This window comes from Pomacea canaliculata, linkage group LG1 (assembly GCF_003073045.1).
Source record: "Pomacea canaliculata isolate SZHN2017 linkage group LG1, ASM307304v1, whole genome shotgun sequence".
Classification (NCBI taxonomy): Eukaryota; Metazoa; Mollusca; class Gastropoda; order Architaenioglossa; family Ampullariidae; genus Pomacea; species Pomacea canaliculata.
The window spans coordinates 9464378-9485723 of NC_037590.1; the positions used below are offsets into that span (position 1 = coordinate 9464378).

General features: G+C 42.4%; 1 protein-coding gene and 1 long non-coding RNA gene across 5 annotated transcripts; one reads left to right on the top strand and one right to left on the bottom strand.

Annotated features, from left to right (window-relative positions):
* The first annotated feature begins 968 nt into the window (after nucleotides 1-968).
* Nucleotides 969-9648, top strand: LOC112573947. 4 transcript variants are annotated; one of them, XM_025254668.1, is made up of 7 exons: nucleotides 969-1402; nucleotides 5994-6141; nucleotides 6564-6773; nucleotides 7166-7293; nucleotides 7441-7558; nucleotides 8164-8251; nucleotides 8660-9648. In XM_025254668.1, the coding sequence occupies exons 1-7, from the start codon at nucleotides 1132-1134 to the stop codon at nucleotides 9164-9166; spliced, it is 1470 nt and encodes a 489-aa protein (XP_025110453.1). In that variant the 5' UTR covers nucleotides 969-1131; the 3' UTR covers nucleotides 9167-9648. The 4 variants fall into 4 exon arrangements, with proteins under 4 accessions (XP_025110453.1, XP_025110462.1, XP_025110471.1 ...); XM_025254677.1 differs by lacking the exon at nucleotides 969-1402 and adding an exon at nucleotides 5255-5493; XM_025254686.1 differs by lacking the exon at nucleotides 969-1402 and adding an exon at nucleotides 5270-5748.
* A 4426-nt stretch (nucleotides 9649-14074) lies between these two features.
* LOC112574033 lies at nucleotides 14075-19696 on the bottom strand. The gene is made up of 3 exons (XR_003101331.1): nucleotides 19561-19696; nucleotides 18927-19195; nucleotides 14075-18776 (listed from the first exon to the last, which is right to left on the bottom strand). It is a non-coding gene; the product is annotated as an uncharacterized LOC112574033 (long non-coding RNA).
* Between the last annotated feature and the right edge of the window lie 1650 nt (nucleotides 19697-21346).

Here is a 21346-nt window from a genome sequence, read left to right on the forward strand (position 1 = left end):
AGGCAGAATAAGAGCCAACACAAAGTACTCTGCTCAGAAAGACATTGCATTGCTAGGAATTAGAGCCTGTGACAGTAGGTTCACATAGAAGTCGTTTCGCCTCAGCGCTCAGACCCTGCGGCAAGTACAATGGTCGGGTGAGGAAGACGTCTTATGGCCAAGCTACTCGGCGGTGCCTCTGATCTCTACCCCGCCTTTGTCCAGGTACAGTAGTAATTTGAGACGACTGGACACAAATAGTCAGCATCGCGTGTACTCCTACCTTCCCTCGCACGGGCGATACCACTGTCTTTCCTCCGGACACAAAACTTCGGCCTTTAAGTCTTAATGCTCGTTTATATATATATACGTTACTCCATCTCATTTCAATTACAGTAGATAAGCATGTTTTAAATTCTGTCACAAACGTTACTTTAGTCTTTCTCCTCCCCCACCCCACATACACACCGCCTCCTCTCGCTCAGGGGATTTCCTCATCAAGTGGCATGCCCAGGGCCGCCGAGAGCCAGCCCGGGCCCCGGGACAGACCTCTCCGGGCCCCTTGTACTTGTAATCGTAAATTATTTTCCCAGTATATAATGTACTTTTACAATTCCAATCTCAATATCTACACTCAAACTCAACTTCTGCATGTGTAATGCTTGGGTGTTCTGTCCTTAGACCTTTCTTTAAAAGAAAAAGAAAAGGAGAAGAAGAAAAAAAATCCACTGACCAAGGCCGGGCCCCCTTGACAGCCGCGGGCCTGGGTACACCAGACCCCCCTGTCCCCCCCTCTCGTCAGGCCTGGGTATGCCGGGATATTGTGACTCATTGAAGACTGCGTCACAAGACCGGCCATTACGAGGGCTTACGTCACCTACTTTTGTGTCCAGCGGGTGAGACCCCAACAACACTATGGGCGATACCCCCTACGTCACGTGGTCCCTTCCCCTTCGACCCCTGCTCCCAGCGCACGTGGCCGAAACGCGGTCGTGCGACGCTTGAGCCAGCCAGGGAAGACTCGTCCCTTGACATCGCACGCTCGTCTCTTCCAGGACCAGCTCTTACCTGCCATGGGGTGCCTGACGTAACAGCGACTGCGAGCGTCCAGGGTCAAATCGCGGCAAGGAGGGCAACAACCAAAGAAGTGAAATGGCCGACGACGAATTAAATCTCGCAGGTGGCCATAATCCGGACAGTAAAACAACAACTACCACTACTACCACCATGACTACAACAACCACGAGGAGTTTAAAGACACCGAGACCAAGACCGACTACACCAAAGCCTACTACAACCACCGTTAATGTTGTGACACCAGAAGACAGCAATACAGGTGATGATAACAGTGGTGAAGGTGCGGACCCAGGAGAAGGCCAACAAGAGGCGGACCAGTGTTCAACACAATGTGAACCTCTCGCAGGTGAGTGAAAAACGTCTTTAGAAAACCTTTGCACTGACCCGGACCGGCAGGTTTTATGAGACCCTTCACATCCGTTTTGCAGCATTTCAGTTTGTGACAGTAGAAAGGAGTCAAATGTGCTGCTACCAGCGATTCTACCTTGGGATGCAAGATTTAAAAAATTACCACCACACTTTCAAATACATGTATTGCAAGATAGGTTATGCAATAACAATATAGTTCAATGAATAAGGTCCTGAAATTTGTTTACCATTGACTAAGGTGACCAGACATTTCGGGGGCGAAAGCGGGACACGTGCTGATGATAGTGTCGTCACGGTCAAAGAACGCCGAAAAAGGGGGGGGGCGCTGTGGGGGGCCTTTCCTCTGACTTTGCCGGATGCGAATCAGCGTACAATATTCAGATTTTTAAAGACAACCGAAACATTTGATGGACTTGCCAGAAAGCCAGAAAGCGGGACATTGGGCGTCCCGCCCGATGAGCAGGCGGGACACGAGGTCAAAAGCGGGACTGTCTGGTCACCTTACATTGACACAAGAAACTTACATTACACTAGTTCTACACGAATTTTATTATTTTTCTGGATATTTGTAGTAAGGTATGCATACATTTGTCTATTTAAGTCTTTATTTCTGTAGAGTAGACTTTTGTATGTAACAGTAAGGAATTCATGACAAAGCGTGGGAGGTATGTATTCACATGTGCGTGTGTGAATCTGCTTTGCATGTGTCTGTCTATAGAGAATGAAATATGTGCCAGTAACATGGACAGCATACCAAAATAAACCATAGCTTCCATTGATCAACGAAACAGTTGTTATTATCTCACATAATAGATTGTAATATCCTTTTTAGTTGAGAAAGTTTAAGTTAGTTTAGTACTTGTTACTCCTCGAGGAGCGTACAGCAGGAACAACACCTTATTCAGTTGAGAAAAATGATGCTTCAACAAAAATAATGTCCTGACTTGAATAAAGATTTTGCAGTTAAACTAATCACAAATCTGCAGCATGATGTGATAAACAACAGACACAGTATTCTACATCAATCAGTTTTACTTAATAGAGGTATTGGACTGAATGTCTATGAAACAAGTGACAATGAATATGTTTCAGTATTATTTTAATAGCTCAATGAATCATTTATTTATTAAGGACTTCCTGTCATAACATAGGATGTTGTAATAGTGGTAACAGTTTTAAAATAGTGGGGTGAATTGCAGTACAATGCAGTCATCGAAAAATAATGCATCATGCAAAATTTAGTTATAAAAGACCCTTTCACTATTGTAACTAATTTTTTTGGGAAGATGTTCATGCATAAGCCTAAATACCCTAAAGTTCTAGCTAGAAATGAAGGAAGAAGTAGAAGGAGAAAGGTTGTAACGAGTCGTAGGGGTTATGAACCTTCCTCAGAGCCTGTCTATATTACAAAACTTTGGATCGGGTTCATCCAGACTGGATTAGCCAGGAACAGAGCTCAACTGGTCATATGGTGTCAGTATTAATGAGCAGTTGCGCAGTGACAGTAAAGACAGGTGATAGGCAGTCATTGCTTTCACCTAGTATCAAAACATCTTTTGAGATTACCTTAGGATTGAGATAATACAGAAAATCCTTTCTAAATCCCCCATGTTGACATATATGTTACTGCCTTTGTTTGTGTTTTACAATAAGATGATAATGATCTGATAATGAATAATGCATGGTTATAATAATTATCTGTGTAAAAGTTATTCTTTGTCTTTGGTTTACAGTGTTTATATATTGCGTAATACAACGAAGGCTCTGAAATCTTGAGATTAGTGTGCTTGACTAATATTATGCTCACTTGGGTCATTAACTAGAAACTCTCCTACACTACCAAAATTCTGCTTCACAGTTGAGAGTTAGAATGTAGGAATCAGTAGTTGCCAAAGGGAACTCACGGACTAGCCCCTTATCTTATAGAGCGCTGTCCAGCAGGAAAGATGCCCTAGGCCTAGGGTAAAGTAACAAAGAGCGATGTTTACACGGTTTGCTCACAGCTTCGAAACTTCCCGTTCGCCCCCGAGGCAACGTTTCACTTCGCATGCAAACTAAGCTCAAGTTCCCAGTGATACTGGTCAGTCCTTATAACCTGACGGGTTGAAGGTCACGGTCACGGTCACGGTCAGAGAGCAAAGTGGCTGCTGACAACCAGTAAAGAGTACCGCGGGCGCAGACGGTTAATCAGTGGACTGGCGCGGCCACGGCCGGCGGTGACCGGTGGCTGACGCCTGTTTGTCCAGCCTCGTGTGTGAACACATGTATGACGAAGCCTTCCTCGTGAAGGAGGGATGTTACAACCTTTTGATTGACGTTACAGCCTCACTTCCTCTTTTTCTCTTCTTACTGCCCTCTCCCCCCCCCCCGCCTCCACAAACACACCACCGCCTGCTGTGGGGCAGCTGATGATCGCAGTTCGAACCTTGGCAGTGACACATCGAGTCACGCGGTGCGAGCTACACCTTCGTTGGCTGAGAATACATAGATATAGCTGTCAAGTGAACTGTTATTTCCAGAACGTGTATGTGTCCCCAACAGCATTTTGATTACAGATGAAGTTTTGGTCGACTGATATAAATGTGTCTCACCGACCTGAAACTAGTTTCACACCAGTGAAATATCCCCAACATTCCAGTTGGAAACCCTGCGTATCATGCTGTCTTCAGACCTCAGCGTGCTGCCCTGTATGCCATTCGTACCAAGGAGCAAAAGCCTCTATCACTCCGAGTAGCACCTCACCTACAAGCTGCCGGAGTAGATATTAATCACGTAGAACCTTTATCTCTGCAAGCAACTCCTCCTTGGACCCTTCCTGTTCCAGATATCCGTTTTGATCTTACAGCTTTCAAAAAAGGGGACACTAGTGACCCCATCTACCTCCAATACATTCGTGAACTCCTTTCTGACTATCTTACATTCTGCTCAGTTTTTACAGATGGCTCCAAAATCCCAAGGGGTGGCCCAGTCGCTGCGGCAGCAGTTCCGTTCTGCCAACCACAACGGGCTGTTTCAGTCCGACTGGCGGATGAATGTTCTATTTTCACAGCGGAGCTCCATGCCATCTTGCTTGCCTTGCAGCATGCTCACCGCTCTTCGGAGCACAACTTTTTGATAATTTCAGACTCTCTCTCTGCTCTCCAAGCATTTCAATTTCATTTCAAATGATTCTGACCACCCCCTTGTGGTTCAGATTCATAAAATTCATGCAGCACTTATTCAACGAAATAAGGACATTGTCTTTATTTGGGCTCCTGGCCATTCTGGTATTCCAGGCAATGTTCGAGCAGACCAGGCTGCCAAGGCTGCATGTCAGTCCCCTGGTAAAATACAGTCACTTATCTCATCCGACTGCAAACCTTTATTCTCAACCTACATTCTGACCTTATGGCCCCACAGGTTGAGAACCGCTGGTTTAGATGGTAGGATTTTGTTTTGACAATGATTGAACAAAGAAAATGGTGATGTTTGGTCGTCGGTAGCCGCTTTGGGTTGCGTAGAACAGGTCGGTGGCAGATCTTCGTATAGTCCCGCATTAGTCTCAGTGACTTTTATACTCACGTTTATTGTTTTCATCTTTGTTTATGCGCCATTTGCATTCAAACTCTATTCCTAGTTCCCAAATTGCGGACTTAAATGAACTATTCCTTTGACCGACATTTCGGGAAGGAGGGTAGAATCATTGCATCGAAGAGTGCGTGCACGGAATTATCATCATCCTTCCTGTGTTCCTGAGTCCACTGCCTTGACGCCACAACACCGACGACAGCGGCTACCGGTGTCACGTGGTCCGTGTACAGGAACGACATCGCGGATGTACTATGCCGACTTTATAAAGAACCTGAACTGCGGTCTTTTGAAATGCAGGATAAAATTTCAGTAATCTTCTTTAGTGACCACGGAAAGCTTGTAGTGTGATTAGCTGTTGTTAAAATATAAGGTAGGAAAGTGTCGAGGGAAAGAAAGAAAGACTGTGTGCAAGGGAGGCAACAATGCAGGGGAACACCGAGAAAACCACAGTGCAGGCCCCTGCCGAGAATCGAGGCTGCACAGAGTTCGCCACCAGTGGTCTGTGGGATTTCTTTGTGGTATTCTGAATGTGTTCATGTGGAGTAAACTTGGGAGGAGAGGGTTGTCTTTCACTGCTTTGTATCCTGTTACCTGTACTCAATGTTTTGAATCTGGGTGAACACCCGGCAGCTACCCAGAAAAACCTGCGTGTGGCACATCATACCACGACACAGTGAAGCACATCGGTCTGACACTGCGATATATTTCACTGCATTACATCGGCTTTATACTTTGATTGATCATGTGTGAAATGTATGTTATACGTTTTTTTTTTCTTGGTACGACTTGGCTTTGTCTTTTCTGTCACAATCCCCGTTTTAGAAAGATACTAGGTTGGTATGTGGGTGCGCGAGTATGCGCAGACTCGAAGGAAGGATGTGTAATAGATGAAAATTATATACAACCTACAACATATCTTTGAAATTTACAGGTTAAAGAAGAAAAGTCTTTTGGATGTTTTAGTTTTTCTGCCATTGTATGCTGGTTGTTTGTGACAGATACCCACAAAGACTTCATTGAAAAAAACTTGGAGCTTATGCAGACGAAGTGCGATAAGTATCACACCTGCACCGGGGAGTTGTTTAACTCGGAGAACATCTACCGCATTATTGCAGGTGGCAATATTCAGCTACGTAACATCTGTGGGTATGTATTGTAAACACGCATTTGTACAAACTTTTTCTTGTTTATTTATTTTTCTTTTTTTTTTTTCGTTATTTCTCTCCCTATTCTGTCACTATCCGCTCAATATTTTCTTTTTGTTTATAAGGCGTTTACTCTTGAGAAATAGAAATCTTATTGTGCAATGACTGCCATTTCAGTTTGTAGTTTGCAATACTTTACACTGGGTTTTCAATGTTTGTAAGATTATTGTACTTCTTTAACTGTACACATGTCTAAGCGTGTCATTGCCCAGATTAATAAACACACATACATTATCTCACATCTATATACGTATGCACAGAGGAATGGAATTAGTTATTTCCTCCCTCCTTCTACAAACTGTTGTAAAGATGCACAAAGCCCGAAGAGACTTGTAAACGTGAGTCGTACCCGTCCTGTTGCAGTCTAGTGTACAGCAGTTCTAATGGCAGCTACAGAACGCTGAATGACCAGTGCTCACCCACAGAGAGGGAGTCCATCAGACAGCAGTTGAACGATGAACTTATAGCCAAAACGGAAAAACAGACGGACGAGAAGTCCGCATGGGGAAAATTATCTGCCTGCTTAGACAGACGTAAAATGGACGACGAAGATCCTATAAACACCTTGTGCAGGTGTGTATTCTGAACAAAGGTCGATACTGATGACATGACCGACGAAAACAAATGATACAAGTACCCTAAGGCCTAGGAGACCCGAGTAGTGATTATACGGATACAGCTTATGGAGGAAAATATTAAAACTAACCCGAATGCAAAATTATTCTCGAATGGGTTGGTTGAATAAAAAATCAGACACTACTTGCCAAAGTATGAGAGAAATAGTTTAGTTGTTTGATAAGTAAAAACAGTTTGACGACGCAGTTCACATCCGGGCTTTGGAGAAGTACCTGTGTTTGATGGGCATGTAGGGTGTTCATTGTATGAATAATGTTTTAGGTGGGGCAGCTGCAAATTATATTTTTTACTGGTTTATTATCATTCAATACGCGTGTCATCACTAACAGGATAAAGGGAAGCACTACAGCCCCGCTGTGCAACATGACTGATGTGCAAACGACAACGGAGACATTTTTCAACGAGAAGCTGAGCGAGTTTCACTGCTCCTGCGATGCTGTCAAGGCATTAACTCAGGGTGAGACAGTGACCCACTAACTCATTTTTCGTGTGCGCATGTGCGTGTATCACATTTCTTTCTCCCATGTTTTATGTGTTTAGTTCTGCAGGTGTTAGCCCGAAGGTATAGGAGTATATTCGTTACCTGTATTTCCTATCTCTCCAGAATCGCCCGTGCGACTGGGTGCGCTGCTTGGCGGGATCTGCAGTGGGGCGGTCGTTCTGCTCCTTATCGTTGTCATCATCGTCCTTTGCCTTCGACACCGCAAGCTCAAGCGCCGTTTGTGTGTATTTTCTTACGTTTTATTTTTAAAGGTTACTCGGGTGCAATTTTTTTTCTAATAATTTCGGTAAACTCAGTGCAGAATATTTTCCCTAATTTGAGTAAACAAACACTTTTCGCTCTCGAGAAAAACGCCTACAAACATCATGAAGGACGTCAGCAAGACACTGACGTCAGAGTTGTACGTGAATACGTCTATGTTGTCAAGTCCTCAGCCAATGGGAGAGCTGAGGCCATATACCCGTTTGGTATGTCTGTGTACAAACATGACATTACGAGTCTGGCCTCTTTCTGTGCATGGTGATGCTTGTAGACGTGTCTGGAGAACGGACGGGTGGATTTACCCCGATCTGGGAAATAGTATTTTGCACTGAGTTTTACCCAATTATTAGGTACATCCCGCTAGTCCTTTAACTACCTTACATCGGTTAGTTACAAGAGCTAATGGTGAGGCATTTAAGTACTTGTACATTTTATGATGAACATTGCCTGAAGTAGGTGTAGAAAAGGTCGTGTATGTGTTTTACAGATGGAGCTACCATGTATTTGTAGTAATATTCCCGAAACAAGTCCTGTATTTATTACCTCGTATGTTTCTTACACCAGGACAGCGGAGTCCAAAAGTTCAGGAAACAATATGTCGCCAATGGATGATTCTTGGCCCATCTACCAGGAGATTAATGATCCTTCTCGGGTATATATACTATATTAATTCCTGTACACATTTTTATTATTATATTTAATGTTGACCTGTTCATAGTCTAGCTGAAATCTCTTTATCTTTTGTCGTTGGAAGAATGAAATAATATATGTTTTTCATAGTCGTGCTGTTTTTGTTCTTTTTATTATTACCACCAAGGGACAGGCAATCCCAAAAATAGCAAAAGTTAAAAAGAACCTGCGTTAATGACTGAAGATATTAATATGAACATACATTTATCAACAATCACACTCGTACTTTCACTGAGTGTAAAGTAATTCATTTCCTCATGTCATTTCTGTACCAGTGATGAGTATTTTATTTAGAGAACAGAATTGAAAGCAGAGAGTTCCCATGCGTCACGTGCCATTTGGTTTTAATTTGGAGCTTGTCTTTTTGTAGGGTCCCGATGCTTGGCTGAATTGGGGCAACCCTGGTTACCGGCTGGCCCACCGACCAGCCACGCTACCCAACCGCTACACGCTTACCTATCTTAAGGGTGCTGCCAGCCCCAACGACCACGAGTACCTGGAGCCGCTGCCGGACATCAGCAACGTGCAGCCTGGACAGACGCTGCCAGGCCCTTTGCGGGACCTCCAGTACGATCTTGCCCAGCAGGTCGCGCCCTCCCCGAACACTGAGAGGAAGACGATGGCGGGAGATAGTGCGGAGGGTGTCAGCAAACCGCCAGAGGAGAGCACCTATTTCGAGAAGCTCGACTGGCAGGCCGGGAAGGACAACGACGAGGACGGAGGCTACTCCACCTTGGTCCGCAAGCCCACTCTGCGCGTCCGGGGTCCACCGGAAGTCGGCGAAGAGTTGCAGCCCCTCAACAGCCAACCACCAGCTTCAGAGGAAGATCAAGGACATAGTAGTACTGCCGACCCACCGTACTTTGTGCTGGTGTAGAGACTGAGCCAGGAACAGTCTTATGCCATACCAGTATTATGATTTCACACCTTGCAACACGTGTAGATGTTATAAATATGCATGAGGTCTTTTGTCGCGATTGTTTGCTCGTGTGCTTCATTGTGTAATATGTGCTGCAAAAGGTTTTTAATGTTTAATGCGCCGACACGTGTGTGAGAGAGAGAATGTGTAGACAATGGTAAAAGTTGTTGACACCTGTCTAATTTTTATTAAGCGGAGGCGACCTGAAGCAGTCTTTGTACTATTGTCGGGAAGATGTGTTACAGTGTATCTTGTCTGTCCTCCCCTCTTTTAAACTTTGGTGTGTTTTTTAAAAATTTATTTGACCACTTTGTCGCAAGTCAGAGCTGCGGAAAATAATTTAAAATACCAAAGCTGATCACAGATAGATAAAACGGTTTTGATAAAATTTATTTTAATGGGGGGAAGTGACTTTTTATTTAGAAGATTATTAGTTAAAATCCAAAAGTCATGTGCAGTAAGACAGGATGACGGAAGTGGTCAAAATCTTAATCCTTCCTCATCATCTGTGTGTGGAATTGTTTCTTTTGGGTGGCTTATATCTGTATGTAAACATGGACAGACATGGTGCTTTTCATTCATAAAAAATTATAACTGTACTCAGAGAAACTGGCTGCGCGATGGGAGATAACAATCATGGCTCGTCGCTTATGCATAGCAATGGATTTCTCATACACAATTATTGCTTTCGTCTAATTGCAAAATCACCATGATAATTTAATAGAAATACTAATATAGCTAAATTTTTGGTCGTTTTCCTGTTGAAATATCTATGGTATTTTGTAGAACGATAATTCCCAGCGCAGAAGTATTTATTGATACTTCACTCAAAAAAATCGCGAAGTAGTGAGGGAACACTGTACAATGTAGTTGCTAATAGCAGGTCTCTACTGTTGAATGGAATCTACAGTGGTTGGTTATTCGGTTGGCTAATTAGAGCTTTAAAACAAAACAAAAGTGGGGTTTTCCCCTATTTGTTGGCATATACCTAAATTATTAGTTGTTGGTAGCTTGTGCCTGAAGGTTCTTCAGTTCATGAAGTATTAGAATTTCATAAATAATGCATGGAATGAGCTTTCATTGCCGTTCTAAGCGCTACTACACGTAGTAATAATGGTCACTATTACTATACTTTTATACTACTATTAATAGTATGTATCAGACACCACAAAACTTCACGAAGTCCAGGTCATGACAGACACAGTCGCTCCCAATGAAAACCCAATGTTTTTCTCACACAACAGAAGCCACCACAAGGCGGACCTGACCTGTAGGGTCAAGCATCTCTCGTCAACAACAGGCGACTGTCTTGTGGCCAGCTGTACCAGAAGTACATGGTCTGTTAAACAGACCAGCATTGACACCAGAATCATTACGGGGATGCCGACGAAACGAAATAACACAATGGTACTATAGTTGGAGAAGTGAATTTGTTTAATTACAGCATGAAGAGATAATTGTATAAGTCAGCCTAAAGCCCAACGTTGTCTACCAACTACAAGTGGTCTGCCCTTGGCTACTCTGTCCAATCAAGCAACACCCCCTTCCACATATATGTAAAGAAAAAAATTATTTATGTAAATAACTGAGCTGTCAATAAAAACCTTGTGACACACGCACACGCATCTGAAAAGCGTCCTGTTGCATCTGCCATAGGGAAGTTAACCCGGGTGGACAAGAGTCCATGTAAAATGGAGCGATGGCATCAACCTCGAGGGGACGACGAGTGAGCAACTGTCATTGTTCGGGTCCCTCCAGTGTTCTTGGGTCACAGGGGAAAAATTCAAAGTAGGCAAATTCAAGGGATATAACTCTTCTTTGTACGTACAGCTATTCTTTCCCTTTGTACCACTAGACTAGCACCCTGTTTTCTCTCTTCATCCACCTTTCTTTTCTACCCACACACAGATACACATGCATGCACGGAGACACACAAACACATGTGAAGGCAGCGATGTCACGCTCATACTGCCACTGGTGCATGAATAAAAAGTATAACCACTTCTAGCAATTTTATATGAAAAAAGTGAATATAATTGCTTATATTAAAAAATTCATGACTGTTAAACTGTACAGTCATGCAAGGTGACCTCGTTCGTGCCTTGTAACACCTTTAGCAGCTACCTTGTTAGTCTGCTGACGACAGCTTCGTGTGTATCACCTGTCAACCTTTCAGCGCTGAGCTTGTTAGTGGCACATCGAAGGACATAAATTTGTGACAGACAGGATGACGACGAGCAGCGATAACGATATTATAATAATTGAAATATACTTCATGGCGAGCACAGCAACGGATTTCCAGACCTCGACAATAGACAAAACAGCATGCGACAATAGACAGACAAACACAGCATGCGACAGTAGATAAACGAACAGAACATGCAGCAGTATATAGACAAACGCGTACAGCATGCGACAGTAGACTGTAGAAAATATGTTTTCTACTTTTGTGGTATTTAGTGATTTAGTTTGTTATTCGCTACTCGCATCACGATGAAACAACTGTAAACAACTCACGAACAGCAATAACACCGACGAGTCTATTGTCCATCATCTTGTGCAGCGCCGAAACGTTCGTAGAGGGTGAGAGATAAAAAAAAAGGTTGAAAATTCAAGGCTGAGAATCATGTAGTAGAAATTTTGCCGCTCGATAGACTTTCGTTGTGCACCGAGGACATGGTCTTGTGGAGCAGGATGTGGTATCACTAACGGATGAAAGTCGATGATACTGTATTTCCTGTGTGCTCGCTCGACAAGTAGACAAGCCTCAAACTTTGACCTCCGCAGGTCTGGTAGACGTTCTTCCTGTCGTTCTTATGATCATCACATCAACAGCATGGTGCGGTCAGCAACAACATTATTATTCTAAATCCGATATCCTCAAAACAATATCAAAACCTGTTGTATTACAGCTCTTTTTAAATAGAGCCGAACAAACCAAGCTGCATCTTCTGAGAAATGTTGGACGCACACAATTAGAGGACCGCACACATGTTGGTGGAATGTCAAGTGAACGGCCAATTCATTATGCAGGCAGACCGGTGGGAAGGTAGTGGGGGGAGAAAAAAACTTATCCTCCCTACCCCCCCTCCCCAAACGCTGTTTTCCCAGGAGACACCCGACACACACCGTGCCCTTCATGGGCTGGCGCAGTGCATGCTGGGAGGCTTCCTGCCAGACCCACCCAACGAGCATCGATCCGGGTCTGCACGACGGGTGAACAGCAATCGCACGGCCTCCGCTGTGACCTTCGCTAACTCCATGCCACCCAACCTACTCCCCTTCCGGCTCCCTCCCCCTACACACATACACACCTTTTCTTCTTTTCTTTCCATCCCCTCCCTTCCTCCATCCGGCGCCGCCCCTCCGCAAGTCTCGATGGCGCGGCTCTGTGGCTTCTGATTTGATGCCAGGAGTTGTGTGCGCTGACCGGAGATCGATCTGTGGAAGTCGCTGCTGAAAATAGAGGTCACCTCTCTTTCTGAATGCAGTTACACGGCTGTTTGAAGTTGCCCACGACAGGACGAATCCTCGGAAACAAAAAAATACATCGAGAGCTTTTATTTGGTCTGACAAAGGTAAATGCTGCTTTGAAATAAAAGGGACCAAAACATAGGATAAATTGTTTGTTTACATTATTTGTACACAGGGTCAGGGTGTGAGCGCGTATTTCTTTAAGTTTGTAAATTGTGAGCTTGTTGATTCTCATCAACTTTACTAGCTCCAAGTATTTCATTGCATCATCGCTCTGCTGTAATTTATCGGTTTTGTTGGATCCAATTTTCTTTCTGCATCAGAAGCAAATCATTATTTCCACAGCTCCATCCACCAAAGCAGTGAGGATAGGACTTTTATGCAGAAATCAGTCAAATCGACATGATCTTTTCTTAGGTTTTTTTCCCTAACCACATTAAGGATTAAACTTTATACACAAAGTGCTTCAAGTACAGCATTGAGAACAGTTTTGCGGATTTTCTCATGTCTAAGGAACCAAAGTTCATGGTTTTTATTATCTGCAGAAATGTGTGCATTTTAATATTTTACTCAATTTCTCCCACAATACATTCATGCCTTTCTTCTCCATGTCATCACTAATGACTTGTTGCAAGGGGTGGGGTTCAGCTCAGTTCTTTTAAACTGTATTTCAAAATGAATGCCACATTCTATTCCAACCCTTCAGTACATGATAGGAACTGAGAAAGTGATCAATATATGCCCCTCCCCGCTCTCCAAAAATCGAAGCTGTGAAGCTCAAAGTCTGATCATCTATAAAAAGTATTTGTCAATGATCGCATGAAAACTATTTTCCCATCAACGCGTGCCATGGAGAGCTTGACTCTGGGAAAAATCTGCCCACCCAACCCAATTCCTTCCGCCTGTGGGCCTGTCACCAATACAGTGAAGGTTGGCTGTCCTGGGTTCAACTCTCGTCTCGGGCATGCTGGTTTTTTTTTCTTTATTTAGCATGTTTACAGGGCTGATACAGCATGCGTGTGCACAAGAGGAAGAATGTTTCTCTTTACCAGTGTTCGTATAATAGTACATGTAACGTCGTCCGTGTGACGTGACTGGTATTCAGCAAGTGGCCATCTCTAGGATCGACATGTTCCTCGGGCAATGTCACTTGACAAATAAAGACTACTTTAGCTGTCCTGTCTGTTAATCATGTGGTAGCAAATCGAGGTGTCCACAGATGCGGAAGAAATGTCAATGGAAGTACAGACTTCCACAAATACCCAATGAAAATTACTATCATTAGAACAAGCATCCAGCAGTACAGATTTCCTTAAGTACACAATAGAAATTAGCGCTCGACCAGACCTTCAGTAGCACAGACATACAGCTGGAATGAAAATAGATGTACGACACACTGAAGTCAATAAATGCTTATATGGCTTTATTATTTAACACAACAAAAAGCGTCAAATGTGATTTTCCACTATTCTGTATCACCAGTTCCAATTCTCATCGCACTATGATTACTTTCATAAATAAAATGTAATTAATCTTAATTCAAAATAAATAAGATCTTTGTAAAACAGCTTTGTGAAAAAATCTGTGAACATGAAATGTAACTGAGGTAATTAATTTCAAAATTATACACATCCTTCTACTTTTTTGCAAGCTTTTGCTTGTTGATTGAAAAAACTAAACAGTGATCATAATATAAAAAACATCAGTGATTACTTCTGTAAGTTCTGTTAACAAAATGTGTTTCATTTGTATCAAATCTTAACATGCACAAAAATATAAATGAACTGATCTTCATTTGCCTCATAACAATAAAGAACAAAAATGAACCCAAAGATAACTCATTTTGTTGACACTAAACATTACCAGTTTTGCATGATGCACATGTATAAATGTGAAAGCAGATTTCACATGCTTAGAGTCATTTATTGAGCTGGTATATGTTCGTTCAAGTCAGATTTTGGAACAAATTGTAAGCAAAAGTATGCAGGACAACATTAAATGAGTGTTGTGGATAATAGTTATATCAGTAAAAGTGCCGAGGCAACAGAACAAATATCAATTTTAGTTAGGACTTACTTTAAGAAAATAAATGATTAGGCAATAACTATAAACTATAAAGCCTCATTATTTAGCAAATATTCCTCGCATGATGTGATATTGTTTTTTCCTGTGAGGATGATAAGCTCATAGTTTCTGAACACCCCTGTATGGAGTGATCACTCCAGCACAGCCCCAGCATCCAAAAAATATGACTGCAACCTTAAGAACATGGCAACTGGTCCTGATTCCATCTGATACTCCTGGCAAACTTCTATTGTTTTTGGCTGGACACATGCAGTAAGAATGTTATAGTCTCTCCTGTAACCACTGCACCTTTGTGAAATGCAGCTGTGGAGACTGAATTGGTTGCACGTGAGTCAGGCAAGTTTGCCTGACAAGTTCTTAACTGATCGCTTCCTCAATCTTTGTAGCCATTGGTTTCGAACAATCTCTCTGTCGTCCCAAGTTTCTTCACCCAATACAAATCCATCTGACAAGATGTTACCAAAACCATTTGGCAGAGAAGTGTCCACAAAAGGAATTTTTGCAGAAAATGTGTTTATATATCCGGAGCTACATGTCTTCTGCCGCTTGCGTCCCCTTCTTGCAGTGTTTGGAGTTCTAGAGCATCTCTTCTGTCCCCATTCCTTGAGTGTTGTCATAGTTGGGGTTTGCTTCTTCTCCCAAGAAGCACCAATATGTTCTTCTGAATTTGAAAATGAGCTCATACTTGAAGTTTCTTCCCCTGTATTGTAAGTTCTTAAGTTCTCTTCCACAGAGTAGTATTTTTGGGTGTTGCCCAGTCTCTGACTCCTCTCAAAAACATTTTCAGACAGTTCTGTCATCTCTTCACTTGTAACTGGCGGTGCTCTAGTTATAATGCTTTTTAACAAAGAACTCATAATGAATCTGTTGGCTTTTCATCAATACACTCTTCCTGAGAACATCTGGAAACTAGGTTGCTGTCATTCATGAATGATGCAAAAATATCATCATGTTTGTGCTTTTTGCTTGCATTCACAGGACAAAATTCTTTGGGTTTTATCTTTCTTACAGTGCATTGAACGAGCATCAATCATCTTTGTCTTCAAATCCTTCCCTTGCTTAGAGGTTTGGATGAGAGTGCTGCCATCTAGACCACTGCTTTGACATGTTTTCTCAGGGTGGATTTCTGCTTCTTCGTCACTTAAAGTAAGATCGCATGTGTCTTCTGGAATATTCCTTTCAGCATCATTGTTTTCTAAAAGAGATTTTAAATAGGAAATGGCATGAGCATTTACATCTGCCTGAAGATCCTCATCAACAATATCAAGGCTGGCATTTCCATTCTCAGAACATAGTAGAGGGTCCTTATGAGTTTGCAGAAGCTGAGTGTGCTCTGCTTGAAGTTTTTTCTGACTTGTATCTGGTTTGTTTGGCTGGACACATACAGTGATGTTGGTAGAGTTTGTCCTGAAAGTCTCATCTGTTTCAACAGGTTCAGTAACCACTGCACCTCTGTTAAATGTGGCTTCAGTATCTGGGCTGGCTGCACTCACTGCAGACAATTTTGTCCGTCCATGTACTTCTGACTTTCTCTTTCTTCCTAAGAAAGAGGTATGCTGTTCTCTCTTGTCTCTTGGAAAGATTATTTTTACAACCTACATCACGTATTGCAGTCTCTAATGTTACACCTTTCTTGCAGTTTTTGAAGACAGTGCTATTATCTGAAGTGCTGTTTTCCTTGCGTTTTCCAAACATGACTTTCTTCTTCTTCTTCATGTGTGTCTGCTGAAATATTTCCTACAGCATCACTGTTTACTAAAAACGATTTTAAATATGAAAGGACTTGATCCGCCTTAGATACCTCATCAGCTTAGCAAGGCTGGCACTTCTGTTCATGGTGCTGTCATCAACTCTTCCATCTACATGGAGAAGATCACCACCATTTGTGTAGCTGTCATTGCCGCCTGTGGTTACAGAGAGGCTGACAACTGGATCCTGGGCACTCTTTCTCCAGAAAACCTGTCCTAGCACAATAAAGGAACTCTCCTCATCATTTTCAATTTGACAGTCATCCTCCTCATTCACTGGGCAATGCTGGAGGTCACACTCAACATAATTCTGACTATAAAAGCAGTTTGCAGAACTGGAGTCAACATGAAGACATGGAGATAGCATGGTTACTCCATCCATACCCTCTGCCTGCCTCATACTGAGCTGCTGCTGAGAGCCCTGTTGTACCAAAGGGACATGTTCTGTTCTTGGATTAAAAATGCAATTTTCTCTGGAAGCAGGGATACTTACTATGTCTGGTCTCTCTGTGTTCACTGCTGGTGTATCTTTCCATGATGCTGGATTTCTTCTCTGCTTGCAAACTGTGCATGCTTGCCTAGAATGTATGCATCAGGAAGAGAGTTTTCTTCAGGTTTATGCCCTATCATGTCAACTGTAACTACGGGCTTACTTTTCATGGGGATGACAAATTCTTTGAACAAAGACCTCTGTGATTCATCTCCATTCAAGTGTATTGAAGTTATCTGAACATCGTTTGCACCAACAGTGTGAGTCATGTGTGTATTGTCTAGCTGCTTGTGTTGTCCTAACACCCCAGGGTATGACTGGACTTTGCAGCCCTGACTCATCAGATTGGAACAACAGAGACACAAGTTGGATGATTGTTTTGCTTCAAGGACACCATCTTTTTGACCCACCTCCCTTCGGTCCTGTTTATCTCCCCTTCTTGCCCACCTGTATTTATCTTCTTTGGTTCCCTGGTACCCATCATCTATGCCGGCCACCTCAGTATACTTAAAAGATCTCCCTGAATCTGTAGCATTTCCAAGCTCCAAAGCCATGGCGTTTTCATTAACTTCAAAAGGCCTCCATAACGTGTTGGATATATTTCCAGAAGAATTTCCTGCTCTGTTGGCTGTGCAAGATACACTGCCCAGAGTATTTTCTACTGTGCAACCAGACTCATCATTCTCTGAATCACTGACTACTTGATGGAAAGGGAAATAACAAGAATGAGTAACAGGACAAGCAGCATATTGGTACTTGTTACTTCATTCTGACCAGCACTCTGCAACACTGATGGCTGCACAATGAAATGTGATGTACTGCAACTTCTAACCGCTGGGACACTACCAGTGACATCATTATGTTTTAGTGATGGCGAACATTCTCCACTTCTTCAATAGCTGGCTGTTGTTGTGCTTGAGAAATGGTAGTATTCTTTTTGCCACATCCAACAAAAGAAAAGGCATTCTGTCTTTGACAGGCATTCCTATGTGTGATCTGTGAATAATCTGCCCCTGAAGCACTGAAAGCTGTATTTTCATTCTCATGAAATTCAAAAGATGAGAGATGATTTACTTTGGCTGAAGGGGAACTCGGTCACTTGGGGCTGAAAACCACTGGAAATTCTTGAAGCATGTGATACACATGTAAAGGCAGAATCTCTGTTGCAGTCTTCTCTGCAAGCTTGCGTGGTGGTGGTGATAGCCATTTGCTTTCAACACTGTTTACAACTGTTCTGCCCATGACCTCATTAGCTCTGATCCCTACTTTTGATCCATCCACACATTCTACAAAATCATCTTCTGAGACAATTCTCATCATATCAGGCACTGCTGAGGCAACTGTTGTGTTTTTGTTTTTAACTGGCAGTTGTTTAAAAGAGGCATCTCCAGGAAAGATCTTCATAACTGATTTGCTGAATGACAGTGCGTCAGTCATGCCATCATCTGTGGCAGAAGGAACAGTTGAAGCAAAACATTTAGGATCGCTTTTATCTACAGAAAGCTTCCCACACACTTTTTTGTGTGTGCGAATGTTTGAAATACAACAGGGGAGATCACAAGAACTGGATGTTTCACTGCTAACAGGGATGCTCTCTGCAATTTCAGTATTTCTCACTGCAACGCTGTCTAAAGAAAACATCATGACTGAACTTCTGCAGATCCTGCACTTGTGCACACATTATTATAAGATGGCATCACATCAAGGGCAGACCTAGTGGTGATGGCAAGGCAGTCACAACAATCATCACCACTCTCTGTACCAGAGGAACCTGCAACAATCAGACGCTCTCCCACATTTTTACCACATATTTCTAAGCAGAATTTTGATTTCTCTTTATGAGAGGAATTGATCTGTTCTGAACCAATGGCAGGCTGGTCTGAATCATATTCTTCAGGTGTGACTTTGACTCTAACCCTACCTGTGCTTACTGCATCATCAGAACTTGAAACTGACATAAAGGTGGTGTCAGCAGAGTCAGATAATGCTGGGGCTGTAGTCACTGGCTGGACAGTGCAAGACTTAGAGGGCGTTATGCAGGCAGCATCGGATGTTGAAGCAAAAAAGCTGGTCAGGGGTCGGAGGATCTGAGCAACGACAGGGACACTCCATGATCTTCCCAGAAGGACACGTCGTTTGCTTGGACTGATATTGCCCACATCGGTATAGTGGCAAGGAAAACCAAACAGCCTGAAATACAGACAAGTGAGGCCAGAACTAAGATATAAAGAACAGATTAAAAATCATAACCAGTTCGGAAGGCAATGATTACAGAAACCAAGATATAAAGAATATAATCAGATTAAAAATCGCGATCAATTAGAAAGACACCAAAAGGCTTAAATCTTGCTGAAAGAGGTACATATATACATCACAATGAATCTGTACTATTTCCAAAAGGATGTTGGATACCTGACGTACATGCCACACACACATATATGCACCTACATACATACGTATCAGTGTATGCATGAACACAATCACCATACAGTTGTTACAAATAGAAAGACTTAGCCTCTGCAGTATATAACTATGCAGAACACGTCCAAACTGACCTCTCTAGCTCTGAAATCCACATGCCGTCATCGTTCCCACCCATGGAGACAGGCAAGATGTTCCTGCTGTGGGCCTTGTAGCAGGCTATTGGGGTTGGTTGTCATAGTTCGCAGGTGCTGGACCTTGGCTATCCGCTGGCACTTCTTATGAAGGATGCTGTCCAGATTCTGAGGTTGCTGGAGAACAGGGTGACACTTCAGGAGTGCTGCCAAGAATAGAATTAAACAGGCCTGACTGTTTATGATGTACAGCCAAATTTTATAGACAACAGAACACATAAGTAAAACCATCAGGCATATGCAAGCATACAATATACCCACGCTTGCTGGTGTGGAAATTTTTCAGTGCATTTGTACCCTCATAAATTTTGCATGATGCTGCATTTTTAATGTGTATATGCTGAATTAAGATTTTACAATTCTTCACATCAGTGGGATGCTAGAGGCCAGAGAATGACATAAATAAAAATGACTGCATATGATAATTTGCATTTTTGCAAGAATTTACAGCCCTGGGATACGACTCATACTTCACCAAGTCAATACCTCTCTCAGAATGTAGACATGCTTGCCTCTGCCAACCCCTAGCTTGTTCTATTCTCATATGACATCCCCTAGCCAATTCTGTCCTCACGACATCCCCTATAAAAAAGATGCCATACCATTCCCCGACCCCCCTGATTAAAAAAAAAAAACACCTGGAACTGTACTGTAGGAATGCTGTATTATTGTGAAACATGCACAATCTTGAATCTTGTTGTAATAATACAATGTGAGAATGTTACACTTCAGCTTAGTTCTACTACCTGTATAACCCTGGAATGTTGCCCCAGAAGAAGCGGGTTCGTGTTTGAGCAGAGAAGTGTTTGGCATCCCAAACTGCTGGCTGGCACTAAAAATTATTCATTTCACGCTTAGCTTTAAGCACATATTACTCTGTAGCTAGAACCACACAAGCAATTGAATGTTCATTCCATCTAAAGTTCAGGAAGTTTCTTGGAAAGGGTTTAAAATGTGGAGTTCATGCATACAAGACTCTTGTTTCCATATTATTTTTTTTTTTCCCAAATGGGGAAATGTGAAGGCAGAAGCATGTTATTTCAAGATAAACATTTGCCTTCTGGTAATGTAACTATCTTGTCCCATAATAATATAAATAAGTAATCTGGGATATTAGGTTTTAATTTACTTAAGTAACAAGAGCTCACCTCTAAGAAACATGAAATGAAGTTGCGATGAATTAGTTTCATGGAAGCTACGTTTTCAAAAAGCCAAAAGAGATGAGTAGGTCCATTTACTGACTGCAGTATTGTCTTCACACGATAGAAGTGAAAGAACAAAACACCACTTCCATCTGTAAACACAACAATACCCGAGAATGTATGAAAATTTGATAGGAGTATAAAAAAAACTTAAGGCCCCAAAACTTGAAACCATATAATTGTAATTGTCTGTTGTATGTACAGAACACATTTACAGCAGACAGTGAGCTTACTTCCCTTTTCATTTAAGCAGGCAGCCAGAATTAGCACACTGAGTATCTTTAATGTCCTGACAAGGAGAGAAGGATGAGAATTGCTGTCACTGGGACACTGCTTCCAGCATTTACAGAAGCAAAAGCTCTCAAAAGTAAAGGTAAAGGTCAGTCTCATTACCTTTTTCGGATCGTTAGGGAAGTGTTAGAGATCTCTCTTTTCTTGTGGCAGCTTCTAAGTGAAAGGGAGGGCCCATACCCTCTCCTTTTCTGCCTTCCTTTCCCCAACCCTCTATAGAGTAAGGTACCCAT

Excerpts from the sequence above, each read along its gene's own strand:
- LOC112573947 (XM_025254668.1), top strand. The coding sequence starts at position 1,132 with ATGGCCGACGACGAATTAAATCTCGCAGGTGGCCATAATCCGGACAGT. Across the intron at positions 1,403-5,993 it reads ACAATGTGAACCTCTCGCAG|ATACCCACAAAGACTTCATT; the intron begins GTGAGTGAAAAA and ends TGTTTGTGACAG. Across the intron at positions 6,142-6,563 it reads CAGCTACGTAACATCTGTGG|TCTAGTGTACAGCAGTTCTA; the intron begins GTATGTATTGTA and ends GTCCTGTTGCAG.